Here is a 16,853-nt window from a genome sequence, read left to right on the forward strand (position 1 = left end):
TACAAATGAAACTGAAAGAGGTTAATGGTAATGGTCAACATCCTGCTAAAAAAGAAGAAATGACCTCTACAATATCTTTATGGCTAACTGAAAATTATGCTGGGATTGTTCATGAACAGTGAGGACAATGACAATGAGGACACAGCAGGTCACTCACGTCATGGTGTTTTGACTTCTGCAAGTCACTACTTTTCTTCTCATCTTTAAGTGTCGTCATATCTGGTGTTCCTTTCTTAGAGGGTGTTTTGACCTCCACCTCCTCCGTTTTGGGTTTTACTTGGCTCTTGCTTATGGCTTGCTCTTGTTTTCGTGTCTCACTGATTCCCTGGGGTGATGAACTGCCAGGGACTGGTTTGACAGGTGATGACTGGTGTTGCGTGAGGCTCTTGCCCTGTTGGGCAGGATACAAAGGTCCACTTACTTGAGCACCTGGTGGCTTTTGCTGCTGAGGGCCTGTGGGCCTCAGCCCTGTCTGTTGACTGGGTCCTTTCTGCTGGGCCTGCTGTTGATTGGCTGGCCCTAGATGACGTGGGGATCCCATTGGCTGAGGGGCAGGAGCTGGACTATCCCCCAAGTCTCCTGACATAGCTCTCTGTGTCTGGCAGGTCAAGCAGAGCCATTCTTTCTTCTGAAAAACAAACATGTTTCAAACATTATGCATCAAAAAACACCACAAGACAATCATAAAACTAATGTCATAAATGTAACTTTCAATTACTGATCACAGTTTTGATATGAATATTGCAGTTGTTTGTTTCATAGGTTTTGTGTTAAAATTAAAGTGGTCAAGCGAATATAGACAGGCTGACTGGAATCAGGCCAGACCTTTTAATCAGAGTGAAGCCTTTAATCAGGCAGCTTGCTGAGTATGTAAAAGAGAGAATTGTTTAACATTAACTATTATGTTGACTCAGATAAGTCAATGAAAGCAGAGAATTAACCCATGAACCTAAAACAAGGGAATCATCAGCTTTTGGGAGCACAAAATGTTGTTAATAGGCTATTATTCATTTTAGGCTAAAATACTAAATGAGAATTATCTAACATCCTGATTTAGGCACTGAAATGAAAAAGACCAAATGATGTCAAACACTGCATTTGACAAAAATGACCATTTCCCCAACTGTAAAAATCTCCTTGATCCTCTGAAAGCTTAGTTGTTGTTACAACTTCATATCTAAAATATCACAGTGATCCAGATTCAACTGGACAGTAAAGGATGTGTGTAGAGTGTGTGTGATCTCTCTGAAACTTAAAAATAGTGTTATTTACAGTAAGTCAGGCTATCATGCATGTAGTATGTAGAACCTTAAGCTTAAGGTTGCTGACCCTTGATGATCTGAGAGAGGTTCGGTCATGGGTTTCTTTATAGCTTACATCTTCATCCACTTTCCTCTCTGCTTTTCTCTGATTAGCTCCCTCTCTCATTAACTTGCACAGACACACAGACCGGCTCCCTGCTGTTTGTGTATTAGCTCATTTGTGTTTACCCGGCTCTGGCTTATTAACCGCATCGGTAGTCCTCAGGGTGCTCCACTGACTATGTAACATTGAGGCAAATATACAGTGATGAGATCCTGAGTAAACCTCGGAGCTTAGCACCTGGCAGGTGCTGAAAAAACTTGAGAGGGAGAGAGAGAGAGAGAGAGAGAGAGAAAGAGAGAGAGAGAAAGGGAGAGAGACAGAAGGATGACAATAACCTATGCAAACACACTCACAGAAAGGCCTCTGTGTTGTTTGTTGAGGACAGAAAGAAAATGGCAACAAATCCCAAGAGACATCATGAATTCTCACAATATTTATGATAAAATGTTCATCTCAGTGATAACAACAAACAGCAGTCTCAGAAAAAGCCCTGAAGTGCAATGACCTTATTTGACAACATAATACAAAAGTCACATAGTACTCAAACATATTAGGCTAATACCAGTACCTGTTCAGGAGGGAGACATGTTACTTCATACTTTTTGAATGTGTCCTTTAGCAAAACCATTTTCATCTATCTGCCCATGCTCCAGTTAGCAGAGCTGTCCATGCCTATGAGCACAGTAAGCAAAAATGTAACCTATTATTTTCTACTATTTTGAAGGATAGGAATAAAGGAAGTTGTCAGAGCTTTTGGTTGAATACAATTCTGGTCTTGGCAAGGAAACAAATAACAATGACTCAGCCAAATAGTGCCATTAATCTGTACACACAACCATCAAGCACTAACACCACACAGAAATAAAGAGGAGAGGGAGAGAGAGAGGGGGTGAAGAGAGCGAGAGAGGAGAGAGGGGAGAGAGAGAGAGAATCATGTTGATGTTGTAAATATAAGTTATGGCATGGAAACGCTGTAGAACTTTGTTGGCTGTTGTAGCGGCACTGGAGACCACTGAAGGAGTTATTGGCATATGAAGCAGATGCATACTCTTTGTTTTCATCTCCCTCAAGTGCTCCACAAAGGAGCTAAATATAAACAGGTGCTAGGCTCTAAGAACTAACCATCTGCGCATTTCTCCCTTTCATGTGTAACATCTAAATGCGACCACCAATGTGATGTGTACAGAATCCAAGAAGTAGTCAGCTTAGTTTGTGTACACGTGTGTGTGTGTGTGTGTGTGTGTGTGTGTGTGTGTGTGTGTGTGTGTGCAGTGACAGCATCATTTATTGATCACTCTGTTTTATCAGCAACAGGGAACAGAGAGGAAAATGAATGTAGGAAAATACAGAACAGCTCTTGAGAGACAACCCCTGGCTTCTTTAGCACATACACGCAAATGTGTACAAGCGTTAGGATACTGCATGCATCGTCAGTGCAGTTACCCTAACAAGACTGACTGGAAGCTCTAACAACAGCAGGAAGCATTTTCCATACCTCAGCTCCTGCATGGTGAAATGAATGTAGACTACATGTAAAAATGTTAATTACAAATGATAATGTTATGCTAATTTGTTGTTTTTGGAGCAGTTCTCTTCCTGCTACAAAAGCCAATTGCCAAATCCAACCTCCTGCCCCTCAATACAGCCTTGCTCTGGAACAGCCATAATCAGAGATTGGCTCAGTTCTTATCATGCCAGGCAGTCCAATCTGTGTCTTCAGCCAAAGCATGGGGCAAAAATGGGAGCATTTATGAGGTTCATTTACATGATTGGGCCTGTAAAGCAACATAAGAGACTATTAAGAACCTTGTCTCTCCAAGCCCTCAGTGACAGTTTGGATGGTCCAAAGAGCAGTCGTAGAGACAGAGAGATGTGGCACGAGGACAGAGGAAAAGTGTGAGTAGAAAATGGAGTATCAAAGTCAGTACATATTAAACCAGATGTGTATGGCACTTTGTGACTAACCGTGTTATTGCTCTGATCAGGTAACGTGTACGCTAACTGCTTCAATGTATCCTCATTTATTGCAAGGTATGCAACAGACCAATACAGACAATCTCTTTAAAAAATGAATGGACTGTAATTGAGTATATTCGTTCCTTGCTATTTGCTTACTTGTACAAAATGTACTACCCCCTTTAAAAATGATTAAAATTTTAATGAAAAAAGTGAGAACCCAAATATAAAATTCTTCCTTAAAGTAGCAGTCCACGATTTACATAAAACATCTAGATTTACAAGAAACTGTGCCACTGTAGATCAACCTACAGTAGGTGTAGTAGCTTTAGCTAAGGTATTGAATCCAATCTAACTCGCAAAATATATTAGTATACCTCCAGGACAGCTGCATCCAACATCTATCACCTCAAGACTCTAAGTAAATAATCCTGACAGTTTTAAAACATGAATGTTTTTTTCTGTTTTGGAAAAAAAACCAGGGACTTCTCAGTTGTGCTTTTCAGGAGAAGCTGAGAACCAGTGTTGTAATTTTATGCTTTGTTACGGTCAGTATTAACTGAATGAAATGGGAAAACTACTATAAATGCTTCAGTTTAAAACCTCCTGGATTGATCTACCACTACTGCAAGTTTATGGAAAATCATTTCAGTTTCTAAAAACATTGGAGCACTCTCTCTTTCAGTCTTCTTTCTTGTTAAGATATATGAACACACATACACATACACACACACACACACACACACACACACACAATCATGACTTTGAATCAGGAAGCCAGAAATCACAGATGGTGTTGTATGCCACACTGTGCTTTACATTTATTTCCAAAAAAATAAATAAAAACCACATACATTTTCCTCCTCCCTTTTGAACAACAAGTATGAACAGTCTCCTAAAGCCACCTGAACTCACAATCAGTGTCTCTGCACAAAGTCTAGACACTACATCTGAATCTAGGAAATGTAGGGAATCTAGCCTGTAAGTCTCTATGTGTTGTGCCTATTAGCCTGATCCTGTTCACTGTGATTATTATTATTTTTTTTTTTTTACATTTTTAAATTCATACGTAGGAGGGTATTAAGAAATTGTATCATCATCACCTTGAATGACCCGACAGAGATAGGCCTCTATAAATAAACCTAAGAGAACTGCAAATATATCAAGCAAGCAAAGCTTTCCCCTTTGCTACTTCAAGCAGTACTTACTCCAGTCACAGGGCATAGCCATTTAAGGCATATTCATGCCTCCAACAGACAAGGATAGTGTTACACGAGTGGAATGGTACTGATGCATGATGGTGAAAGAGTGAGATAATGGCAGTTCAGCAAATCATGTAATTACAGAGGTATTCAACCTTGTTAGTGAGTTGTGTCAGTGAGTGCACATCATCATAATAACATCATACATTTTAATGGGTTTAGTAAAACAAAGTATGTAGAAAGTCTTCCATAAAATATGATACAATATTGTTTCAGCTGAATTGAGCTGAGCTGTTTATATAAACGCATGAATTTACATTAGTAAGTACCAAAAGAGGATAGTTCACAGTCTGCTTTTCCACCAGTTTAAATTTATGCTCTGAGAAACATGCATCCAACCTTTGGCTTTTCACCTCAAAGCCAAGTTATGAAACATGTATGAAACAATTCTTCTTTTCCTGAGTTCCCTCCATAGCTCTGACAAGAAGTCTCAGAAGTGTGTGTGTGTGTGTGTGTGTGTGTGTGTGTGTGTGTGCGTGTGTGTTTGTGCGCATGCGCATGCACATGCGTATGTATGTGTGTCGTACACCGTCACATTTCTAATTTTGTCATTTTTAACTGCAATAAATACGGAAATGTTGTTTCGAATGTCCTAGCTGTTTTTTTATAATGTCAGCATGAGTCATGCATTAATGTAACTCTTTTGTCTTGATTCACATCTGATTATAAAAGCATAAAAGCACAAAATCTCCCTTTGCTAGCAAAGCTTAAAGCAACTGCTAGCCCCCAAACCTTTTGGTTTTTGATGTCGTGTCTTAATTAGGCACCTCTACACATTCATTTTGGATCAAGTCTAGGGAAGAGAGGCATTATTTACATTTGGCCCTAAATAAATGGACTGTGACAACATGAGGGGCCCAGGTGTCTCATAACCCTAAATGAGCCTGAATGAGTTTACAGAACAGACGAAGAATGGGCACTCAATCTAAACACGGGTGCGAGGATATCGACGGCCATGCGAGTCAAAATAAACCTTTTCCTTCTTTCAAGTATTTCAACCACTGAACATGAAACTAATGGAGCATGGCTCTATTACTGCACACAAAGAAATTTCAGTCGTTCTAATCTAATTGGAATCATTTTTCTAGACACTGCAACATTATTCCATCATTTTCTGGCCACCATGTGCAGAGACACTAGGGTCATTTGCTGTAAAGAATAATTAGTGATAGGTTGTCACAGGCAACAGCAATCAAACTAAGACTGGTAAAGCTCCCATGCTCATTGTAAGTCTTGCTGACTCATTCAGTGATCACACACTGAACACCTAAACAATGTGTGTTCATTGAAGGTTTGAGTATATGTGCACGTTTATGTTACAGACCGTTTCCAGAATGCGATGTATCTTTGTCCTTGACAAAGAAATCAATGGTGGAGGCTTTTTTGTTAATAAAGGAGATGGAATGTCAGTGTTAATTCAACAAGGCAAAACCTAATACATATATAATACACAGAAATTGGTGTGAGTTTACATCCTTTACAGCGAGTATAAAACTTATACATAGAAGGAATGTGGTATAGTACAATACAGCTGTTAATAAACAGCATGGCGACAAACAGCCAGGCTGAGTTTACACTCTGTTCCCTGTGGAGGGAGCCAAAGAGAGAGAGAGAGACAGACAGAGAGAGAGAGAGAGTGAGGGGAGGGGGGCGTTATGAAATTTAGCAATACACTCACTTACGTAGACGTGCAGTCACCCACACGCAAATGTATACTCACATACTCACATGCAAACATACTCAACTAAATCTTTCCATAATACACACGGTGTGTTTGCACTGTCAGTCTGTACTCACATAGACCTACTAAGCCACATGCATGTTCCTGCTCCTGACAACAGCAGGCTCCACTCTCCCATGCTGTCTTCCCACGAGACACAGGTACACATGCTGAGTTCAGGAAATGTCACCTATTTTTAAATGCCAAAATACACCACCCATCTATCCATTAGCACAATCTCTTATCTTTCACCTCGTCAATATGTCCCATCACTCCTTTATCTCCTACCAGTGTCTATCTATCTATCTATCTATCTATCTATCTATCTATCTATCTATCTGTCTGTCTGTCTGTCTGTCTGTCTATCTATCTATCTGTCTATCTATCTATCTATCTATCTATCTATCTATCTATCTATCTATCTATCTATCTATCTATCCATCCATCCATCCATCCATCCATCCATCCATCTATCTATCTATCTCTGTATCTATCTATCTATCCAGTGCTACTGATAAAGGAGCATGTACCATAGTATACAAATTTGGGCTGTATCTTTCTGTGCATGATTGACTGTGACGAGTGAAAGCCGCACAAAAGAAAGCTCTCTGACTCAACAGACTGATAATATTGGATTGTGAGAGAAATGACACTTTCTGGCGTTTGGTAAACTGCTACAGTTCGAATTGGGAATGAGCAGCACAGATAAAAGTCATAACTAATAAGAAAATGTGAAAGGTCGCTGATGCACTCTGTCAGAGTGATTAATCTGGTCGTGCAGAGATGAGGTCACACCAGCCAGGTGAGACGCAGCTGCTCCAGAGTAAGTAAGTAAGTGAGTCACTACAACAGTGTGTGACCAAAGAGAGGCTTTAATTAGATGGTAGTAGTGCATGCGTATTACAGACCACCACCATGCAGTGCCACGCCCTTATATGATCTCAGCACTGGTCTCAGGCCGAGTCATAAGGTATGTGGGTCAGTCCTCTGGGACTCCTTCAATGAGGGCACGTGGTGTTGGCCCAGAATGAGATTAGAGAGAGGAAATGAGGGATCATCCAGCCTGGAGCCAGAGGACACGCCCATTCAATCTTCACTAGTCAAGCAGTTATACGAAAGAAAGAGAGAGAGAGAGAGAGAGAGCGAGAGAGAGAGAGAGAGAGAGAGAGAGAGAGAGGGACACACAGAGTGAGGGAGAGGGAGAGAGTGCTGTCTCATCACCAACCCAAATACACGTATGAGCAATTGTTCTCGCCTGGAATAAACCAGCTTTTGTCAGCACTGCAATGCTTACATAGTAGACCAGTCTGCTTTGCTCTGTTGATCATAAATTTCATCTTTAAACACCACTAAACACAGAGCTGTCCCTTCATTAAATTAATTTCGATGAAGTATTTTACAAATGCATACATTCACACACACACTGCAAATGTCAGAGAGGCTCCCATAAAATTCTGAGTGTGGTTCCATGAATTAATGCTTTTAGACATCTGTTCACAAGTCTCTCCATTTCTGTGAAGTGAGAGAGAGAGAGAAAGAGAGAGAGAGACTCAAAAATAGCCTGTGTAATTGATTTCACCATACATCAACAACTCTAAGAGCTACCAAAGAGCCATTACAAGTAGACTGGGCAAGGATAGGATCCTAATGTCTAGGAGTCAGTCTTATAGAGATTTGCCTCTAAATACCAATAAGGTTGAGTTTATTAATACCTAAAGAATTTAGTTACCCACATATCTGATAAGCTCTTCTAATGCAGTGACGATACAATCAGGTGTGGCAGCTTTTTGCTGCTGGTGGCATTCACTGTGAGGACAGATATGAAATTAACTCCTGACAAGCTCGATAAACCACAGGGACCAACGGTCGCAGTGTAATCGCTTCACCCCACTGTGAGGTTTATGACTCTTCATCTGTTTATCACAAACCATCCAATGGCCTCTCCATCTAATTTCACGTTGCTCATTCTCCACCAGCAACGCTAAGTGCAGTAAGATGTTCGTTCCATGTGTGGTTTTCTGACAAATAAAGATCGTCTTGTGGCAAGACATCTGAAGCACTCTATCTGATCTGTTGACATCATGGAGTCAGTCCAGAGCTGATAAACATTGTCTCGTTCAACAGTATGAAAAACAGTACTGTCTACGTTCAACAGCTTAGCATGTACAGCAGCTAATGACCTTTCGCTTCACCTGACAGAGGTCAACGCTAGTGTCATCACTTTAACTGTCACCATGAGAGCTAATGCTGCATTGCCCTGCCTGTAACATGAATCCAAATGACATTAAAAAATGTTACAAAATATGTCAGATGTGCTATTTGGCACGTTTGTGCAAATGCAAAATTTGGCAAGGGCAAGTGTGAGTCAGTGTGTTTGCAAGTACATTTCTGCCTGGATGGGAAAGGTACAGTTACAGTAAGTCAGAAACCTTGGGAACCTCTGCTTTGGTTGACTGAGGCACTTTGTTCAAATTATCCATCACAGCAACATTTGCAGAATAATCTGTACAAACATATCAATTAGCCAGGTGGTTAGACAGGAGCTTCACTTGACAGAGAGCACCTTACATACAGCTTCCTCCATCAGCAGGTGTTGGAGGTGAGTAATCGCTCTGGATGACGGATGATACTGCAGAGCACTCTACACACAGTCCCTATCATTCAGCATTCCACCAGGGTCACAATGTGCATGATCCAAAGATCAGGAGTCTGTGGATATGGATCAAGCTGCTTAAAAGGGCCTTGCTGGTCATTGTCACACAGACAAAAAACTGGAAAAAGTGTTAGACTCAACCAGACTTAGCTAAGCTGTCTGTAGTACCCACACTGTGCTTGCTAAAGGCAACTTTTGGTTCCCTAACACATCTACAGTCACACACACATAGACGCGCGTGCACACACACCCATCCGCACACACACACACACACACAGACACAGACACAGACACACAAACACACACACCGACACACACACACACACACACACACACACACACACACACACACAGACACAGACACACACACACACAAACACAGACACAGACACACACACTGACACACACACACACACACACACAGACACAGACACAGACACACACTCAAAGGTTTATTGGGGGATAACTGCCTGTCAAAGACAATTAAGTGTGTATCTGTAGAATAAGTCTCCTTGGGGTCTTGGAAGGGCATGTTTTCTGTACATTATTTATTGTGACTGTCGCTAAACATTAAACAGAAGTGATAGCAAGGAGCTGCAGGACCGACTGAGCAAAAACCTCTGAGCATTGACCAAGCAGTCAGACAAAGCAAGGGACTTATTCTCTCCAGTTCTTCTTACGGAATTACTGTAGCTTCATTTGGAAAGAAGGTGTATGTGCAGCCTAGGAACACGTGATGCGTCTGAATTGGCTCAGAGCATGGTAAGGTATGCCCTTCTGCTTCCCAAATTGTCATGCAAAAAGCTTCCAGTGACGAGAATGCCTTAGTCATTTTGACATGTTTTGAATTACTTTCACCGTATAAAACCTATTCATTTGCCCCAGGTAGAATAATAATAAATACACATCAGTTTGTCAAGAATAACCAACAGCCAAATCATTTGTTACACTGGGAGGTGAGTGTGAGACACAAAGCAGAAGTCCCTCGAAACAATTTTCTAGACTTGAGGACATAGATCAAGAGTCAGTAAGAGGCCACTGTGGAGCTAGAGATCAGGAGAATGTCAGAGACTGTTCTGGGAATAAATACTAAAGACCACATGGGGACAGTGAGATCAGAGCGAGATCAAGCTCAGATCTGCTGAATGTTTTAGTGAACAAATCCTGATAAAAGCAACAATATGATTCCACTCTCGTTGCCTCTATTCTTCTCCTCTTTATTGCCCCACCCCTGTCCAACCTCTCTCATCAATCTACACCACTCCTCATTTCTTCAGCCTGCTCTCCCACGGCTCCAAGAGGCACTCACCAGCACTAGCCAAGAGCATCAGCCAATCAGATTGGATTGTGTTTACACTAGCCAAATAGATTGAGGGTGATTAACATGGGGATATCAGACTGAGAATGAGTTGTACCTCAGGGAATCCAAGTGTCTCAGCAGAACATCAATATAAGCTTAATGTTATAGCACTGTGTATATGCATGTGTGTTTGTGTGTACATATGCATATTTGTTTCTTCTAGTTTTTTCATGAAATAAGGACAGAGAAATGGTTGTTACAAAAATAATGATAATATTTAACTTGTTAATTTACTTGTTCATTTTATTCACAAAATACTGGACTCTCAACTTCACTCTGGCATACCATTGAGAAGCTAAGCTTTTGACCATTCATTTAACATATATCATAAAGAAATCAGTTTTGTGAGTCAGTGCCTGTAAATAGTGCTGCGACAGTTGAGCTGCTGCAATAAAGAACTGAATTTATGGCTTTACTAAATGATTCAAAAGCTCCTCCTCTTATGGACCTGTAAAAAAGCCAGGTGTCTACTGAAGTTTAGAGTGAGAAACACTCGGGTCATATAATAAGTCATTGGTATACTGACCTTTATGGGAAAATGTGAGAATTTTATTCAGAATCCTTGTTTTTTTAATACTTTCTCGTCCATGGGCACTTTCTGTAAAAGTGATGCCATCTGATAGATTTATGATGTCATGTAAATTCCCTGACTAATGCATGATTCAGCAACTGATGAACAGTAAGAAGCCAGCTGAGCAAAGCACGGGCCGGTCTGGCACATCCATCAATCCAGCCGGGCCAAACAAAACCACTGGTCAGATGAGAAGGGCCTGGACTGAAACAGGAAGTGCATTGGTTGGGTTCATCGGCGTAAAACACGTCTTCACTGAGACAGACATCGATCTGTCCACAGCATTAGGCTGATGAACAGAGCTTTGTACATAAACAAAAAGGCTGTCTGAATCAGAGATAGATGTGTTATGACCCCCTGCCAACAGTCAACTATACTCAAGTCACTGACTCTCAGAACCAATGAAGCCTGCCTCCACATTCCAATTCATAATGCTAAAGTTAGGAAACAAAGTGATTCTCAGACTGTCATGCTCTGCAGATTAGTTTCACATACTGATTCAGAGACCTTGCCTTCAGGCTCAGACATTAGTTTTTGGACGTGTTGGCTAATGCTGAATGACCATTTTTCATTCAGCCGAGCGAGTGAGAAAGCCTAGTCGATATTTCTCCGGGTGTGCAGCGGCCTCCACGAACCGCCTCTGATTGTGAAGAAAACAGGTTCACAGTACGGGCCAAATATCAAAGAGTGTGGGGAAAACTCCTCAGAAGTTTGCAGCTAAGCAAGAGAGTTCCACTGAGCTCTTCTATCCAGATTTTATCCCCTTCACTTTACAGGTTCATGGTCTGTAACCAGAGGTGGGACCCACTCTTCTAAGATACAGCTCAGAGCAGTGTGAACGGAGGGAACGACTTCATAAAAGCATCCAGACTCAAACTCCAACAGAGGCAGTTGCTCACTGTTTATACAACAAAAGAACCCTTTACCCTTTTCTGATGGCTTTCCATTTTTCAGCGCACTGGCGATGTGTAAGATACCATTATCTTTGTTCTTTGTCCTTGCTTCAGAGTACATTTTCTGCCATCATATTCTCCCATAGGGATGCATGATTGTGCCGTTAAACCCCACTTTTGCAACTGTGTCATTTTCTAAACAACCTTTCAGATGGCTTTTTCCCCACACTGAGCCACCCACAAAAGGCAGAGAACTATACACAACAGAGCTGCAATCCTTGGACGAATAGAGTCTCTGTAATAGTGGATAATACCTCAGTGAAATGAGCAAATGCTGATCTTGGAGTTAGTCCACACAATGGATCAAACTCCCACATATCATCAGGTACAATAACAGCAAGGTAGAAGGCACGAAAGACAGAAGATGTTCGATTTGATACCTGCGAGTTTACGTTTTGTTTGTATTTGCGTGTTGGTGTGTGTGTGTTGTTGTGTATGTGTGAATGTAAGCACGAGCGTGTCAGCATAGACACAAAAACACCAGACAAAGCAAAAGGCATAATGTATTTTACAAAAATTACAGCCAGTCTGAGGTAAGAAAACATTGTTCGTGTGGGTGATGGTAAGTGTGCTACGGGCCATAACATGGTTGCTGGAGCACTGGTAATATGATGTGAAGGGACAGGGGGCACAAAAGAGGAGGGAAAGAAGCCCAAGCTCTAGCCCACCTCCGTGACTCCGACAGTGGAGAGGGATTACTCAGAGCCGGAGGCTCTGGAAGCGTGCTGGGGCTTGTTAGCATGTCCACCAGGCCCTTGATGAAGATACAAAGTGAAGACACGATTTAACAAATAGAAGCTTCTGGAGGCTTCTATGCTCACTTTTTGTGGTAAGAAAAAAGAAAATTTTGTTAATTCAGCAAAGGAAACTGACCAACGACTTAATTAAGAATAAAACCATTACACTCAGTGTGAATGGTCAGTTTTGTAAATACAATGTGTACTGACAAGGCATCTGATAATATGAACTCACAAGGTAATATGCAATATTAAACAGGGGTAATATGTGCAGTGTATAATTATTTTGACCAAGCGGGGCTACAGAGTGAATCTCTGAAATTACTGCTTTACATTTACTTAATTACAGCTCTCTCCACCTTATGGGATTTCATCTCTCTCACAGTCACAGCATCAATCTCTAGGCTCTCTCTCTCACATGCACATACACTTACCAACACACACACACACACACATACACACACACACAAAAAAAAATCTAAAACACAATGTTAAAGTAACTGCACCTATACTACACCAGGCAGTCTTAGTCCTCATGTCGTAACATCAGCCCCAGACAATTCAGGAAGCAGTAATTGGCAATTCAATCAATGTGTCAACGAGCAACGAGTCTCCCACTGAGGGAAAAGGACAGGAGTGAGGGGTGGGGGGAGGTAACAAGACATTGTCCAGGAAATACTTAGATAAGGGGGCTAAGAGAGGAAGAAATAAGAACACAACTTGACAGAAACACAGGAACACTGCTCAAGAGACCATGAGAAAGACAGTGAGAAATGTAGAGAAATAAAACAGAGAGAGAGAGAGAGATACACAGACACAGACACGCATGCAAACACATACAGAAGAACCCATATATGAAGGGACACTGAAACAACGGAGCCACTGTAGCCATTGTTAGAGAAAGAAAAGGGTAAAAGAAGTCCAATGTCTATGTAAATGATATGAGCTGAATGGTGACATGAAGGAGGGGGGTGGGGGGAAATGATGTTCTGGTGAAATATAATATGATAGTATGCTTTCTCATTATCGTCCTCTGCTTCTCCTCTCTCCCCTCCCAACAGGACAGTTATCGAGTTAGACCGCCCCTGCGGGCAGATCCAATCACACTGCACACTCATCCATTTCATTTAGGCCCCCAGAACAGGGAGAGCGCCTTCATTTACCCTCTTCATGCTGGTCTTCCTCATTGAGTAATTGACAGTTGACCAGCAAGAGCTAAACTCCATGCTAAAATGGAACATTTAGGAGACGGTCTACAGCTCGAGCAACAGAGAGCTACCCCGGATCATTCCAGGGCATCACGAGTTTCCCTGTTCATTCACACAGTCACACCATATCATTAGTGTAACACGTTCGTCTGAGTGAAACCAACTACCCACTAACTTCCTGCTCTGCGTGTTCAGTGTGATAACAACCAGTCACAGGCCAGGAAATTACAATGTGTAAAAGACAGGACATGTTCAGCAAACAACAGAGAACATATTACTGTCCGCCGGCGTCGACTGATGGGTTTACTGATTTAGAAACCGAAGGCAAAATTCCATCCTATGACACAATGAATTGTTCCTATAGGTGTGGCACTACAATGGTCATCCAATGTTTTACTTTCAATGTTTTAAAGAAAACTGAAATAAAAAGTTATGGCACTGTACACTTGAGAATCGTGATCAACGTATAATCATTTTGCTATAGACTTGTTAATACTCATAGGAAATGAAACAGTTTCCAAAGAACACATCTCTTTCACTTGTGTGATATAACAACATTACACAAAGATTTCCAGACAGATCGTGTTTGCTAAGATACAGTTTGTATCTGTGTATGTACATGAGTGTGTGTGTCTGTGTGTGCATGCGTGTTTGCGCGCACGCATGCACATGCATAAGTTATACAAAGGCTCCACATGCGTATGTCCCTCTGTGTGTATGGGGGGCTATATTTGTGCACTTTAACACAAACCATCCTGCACAGAGGGCCAGTATGCATGGCACAGGCTGCCATCTGGCCTGTGTTTCACCTCCTGGGATAAAGCCTTTCATCCGTGCCAACTGTGAGTGACACATTCACTAGCTCTGGCATGATCCAGCACGGCACAACGTGTTCTGACATGCTCAGCATTCTGTCCCAGCATGACACAAAGCATAGACCACCTCATCTACGAACATGCTATATGATCAGCCTGAATACAGACACATTGAAGCAAAACACTGCCTTTACTGTAGATCAGCAGCTGCACAGCAATAGGCAAGATTATATAGAAGCTAAGTGACGCCTACCCTGTCACCCAGTGAAGAGATATCTGAGTAAAACTGGACAATCAGTGGTCGTGCTGAGTGCTTATTAGCTCGATAAACCCTGGAATGCTGTTGACTCACAAGTAGATGGACATGCAAAAGTTTCACACTCATTAGACATCAAAACTGGACTTTTACTACTCATTTATTTGACAAGAAGATCCTCAATGATCCCTAAAACATCACAAAGAGAACAGCTGTGTTCGTATGCGTGTGCAACTGAATGGGTGTGTGTGTGTGTGTGTGTGTGTGTGTGTGTGCAGTCATGTATGTGTGTGCCTGATACTCTGACCTCAATAGTGATTGTTCCTGGCATTCCTAGACCCCATTTACAAACATATAATCCCTAGACTACAAGAGGCAGATCAATCCAGTGGACAGGAGTCCTTTAATCCCAGTCTCGCAATCACCAACCACACACACTGCAACTCCAATACAGCACACAGCAAAAGGGCTCACAGGGGCTTTTTCATACAGACCCGGGCAGCATTCAGATCACACACAGATAATGCACATGGACTAGCTACATTGCAGAGAGAGTTTGCAGGAAATTGTTTTTCCAAAATAGGAAAGGAAATAGTGATGGTTGAATGCAGAGACAGGCTAAGAGGGAAGAGAGAGAGAGAGAGAGAGAGAGAGAGAGGGAGGGAGAGAGAGAGAGAGAGAGAGAGAGGGAGGGAAAGAGAGAGAGAGAGAGAGAGAGAGAGAGAGAGAGCGAGAGAAAGGGAGAGATAGAGGGGGACAGAAAGAGTAGAGGGTGCAGATAATACTAGGGAATAAAGAAAAGAGAGCCATCATCACACGTCAACAGACTTATGACGTTTCACCAGTCACCAGGACGACACAAAATGATCCTTGCGCGTTTTAAGCATATTCTCTAACCTGCTCAGAAAAGCCCTGTGACATAGTGCCACAGTTATTATTCATAGACAAAAGTGCTCGAAACACTAAGCTTTTTTTTTTGCCTGGACTTTGTTGGGCTACAGCTATCACGTGTCCTACTTGTGTTATGTGCTTATAAAAAGCAACACAAGATCATACAGGCCATGTGTCATCTACAAGAATTCCTGACACAGATGAAATTCCACCTTCCCATAGGACACACACACACACACACACGCACACACATGCACACACACAGCGTGACCTTGTTTGACACAAGGGATCAAGCACGACACTCTGCTTATTCCACATATCATGAAGTATTTATAGCATTCTCTTTCTCCGTCTGAATTATTGATGGATATATAAAAATATATATCCTTTTCCTCAGCATTTCTGTTGTGCTACTTGTTCTGGAGATTCTACACTGTCTCTAATGACACACTCAGGGTTAGCTGCAGCGACGACAGGGTCGGGGTCCTCAGAGCAACAGAATTATTATTAGAGCCTGGGCAGCTCCTGGAGTCATAAGGCACAGTCATTACCACACTGACCCCTGACAGGCCATTTCCAGATCTCCACAAAAGCCAAAGCCCCTTAAGAGAAAATAATGACGCTTAGCAAATACATGTCAAAAGCACTGCCAGATGCACTCAGTCACAACATATTATAGAAATTCCACCAAACCAAAAAGACCAAATAACATTACCACACATACTAGTCACAAAGAATTACCAGAGCTCCACCAGAAATCCTTACCGGATTTAACACCCCCCTGCCACACACACACACACACACACACACACACACACACACACACACACACATACACACACACACAGACTCATGAGTCAGAGCAATTATAAGACTCACGAGTCAAACAGCATTACCAGGGTGACAGTAAAACCCCTCCCAGAACTCTGCAAATCAAGGCCCCCATAAAGCCGTGAGTCAGAGCCATTATCAGCCATGAACGTAAAATCTCTTCGGAGTAAAAAATCATTTCTCTTAGCCATCACATCACTGCAGAGTCTTTTTATCGTGGAAGTAATACTCTGCATTGCACTAACCAACAAGACATATATATGTTTCCTTGAAGC

At 41.8% G+C, this 16,853-nt stretch overlaps 1 protein-coding gene across 1 annotated transcript in view; it reads right to left on the bottom strand.

Moving 5' to 3' along the window:
- bsnb (bassoon (presynaptic cytomatrix protein) b) overlaps window positions 1-16,853 on the bottom strand; it is a 52,032-nt gene that overhangs the window by 14,542 nt on the left and 20,637 nt on the right. Inside the window, exon 4 of the mRNA XM_030777271.1 lies at window positions 158-628. Coding sequence (XP_030633131.1) covers window positions 158-628 — 471 coding nt within the window. The remainder of the gene's footprint in view (window positions 1-157; window positions 629-16,853) is intronic.

Source organism: Chanos chanos, chromosome 6 (assembly GCF_902362185.1).
Source record: "Chanos chanos chromosome 6, fChaCha1.1, whole genome shotgun sequence".
NCBI classification, from domain to species: domain Eukaryota; kingdom Metazoa; phylum Chordata; class Actinopteri; order Gonorynchiformes; family Chanidae; genus Chanos; species Chanos chanos.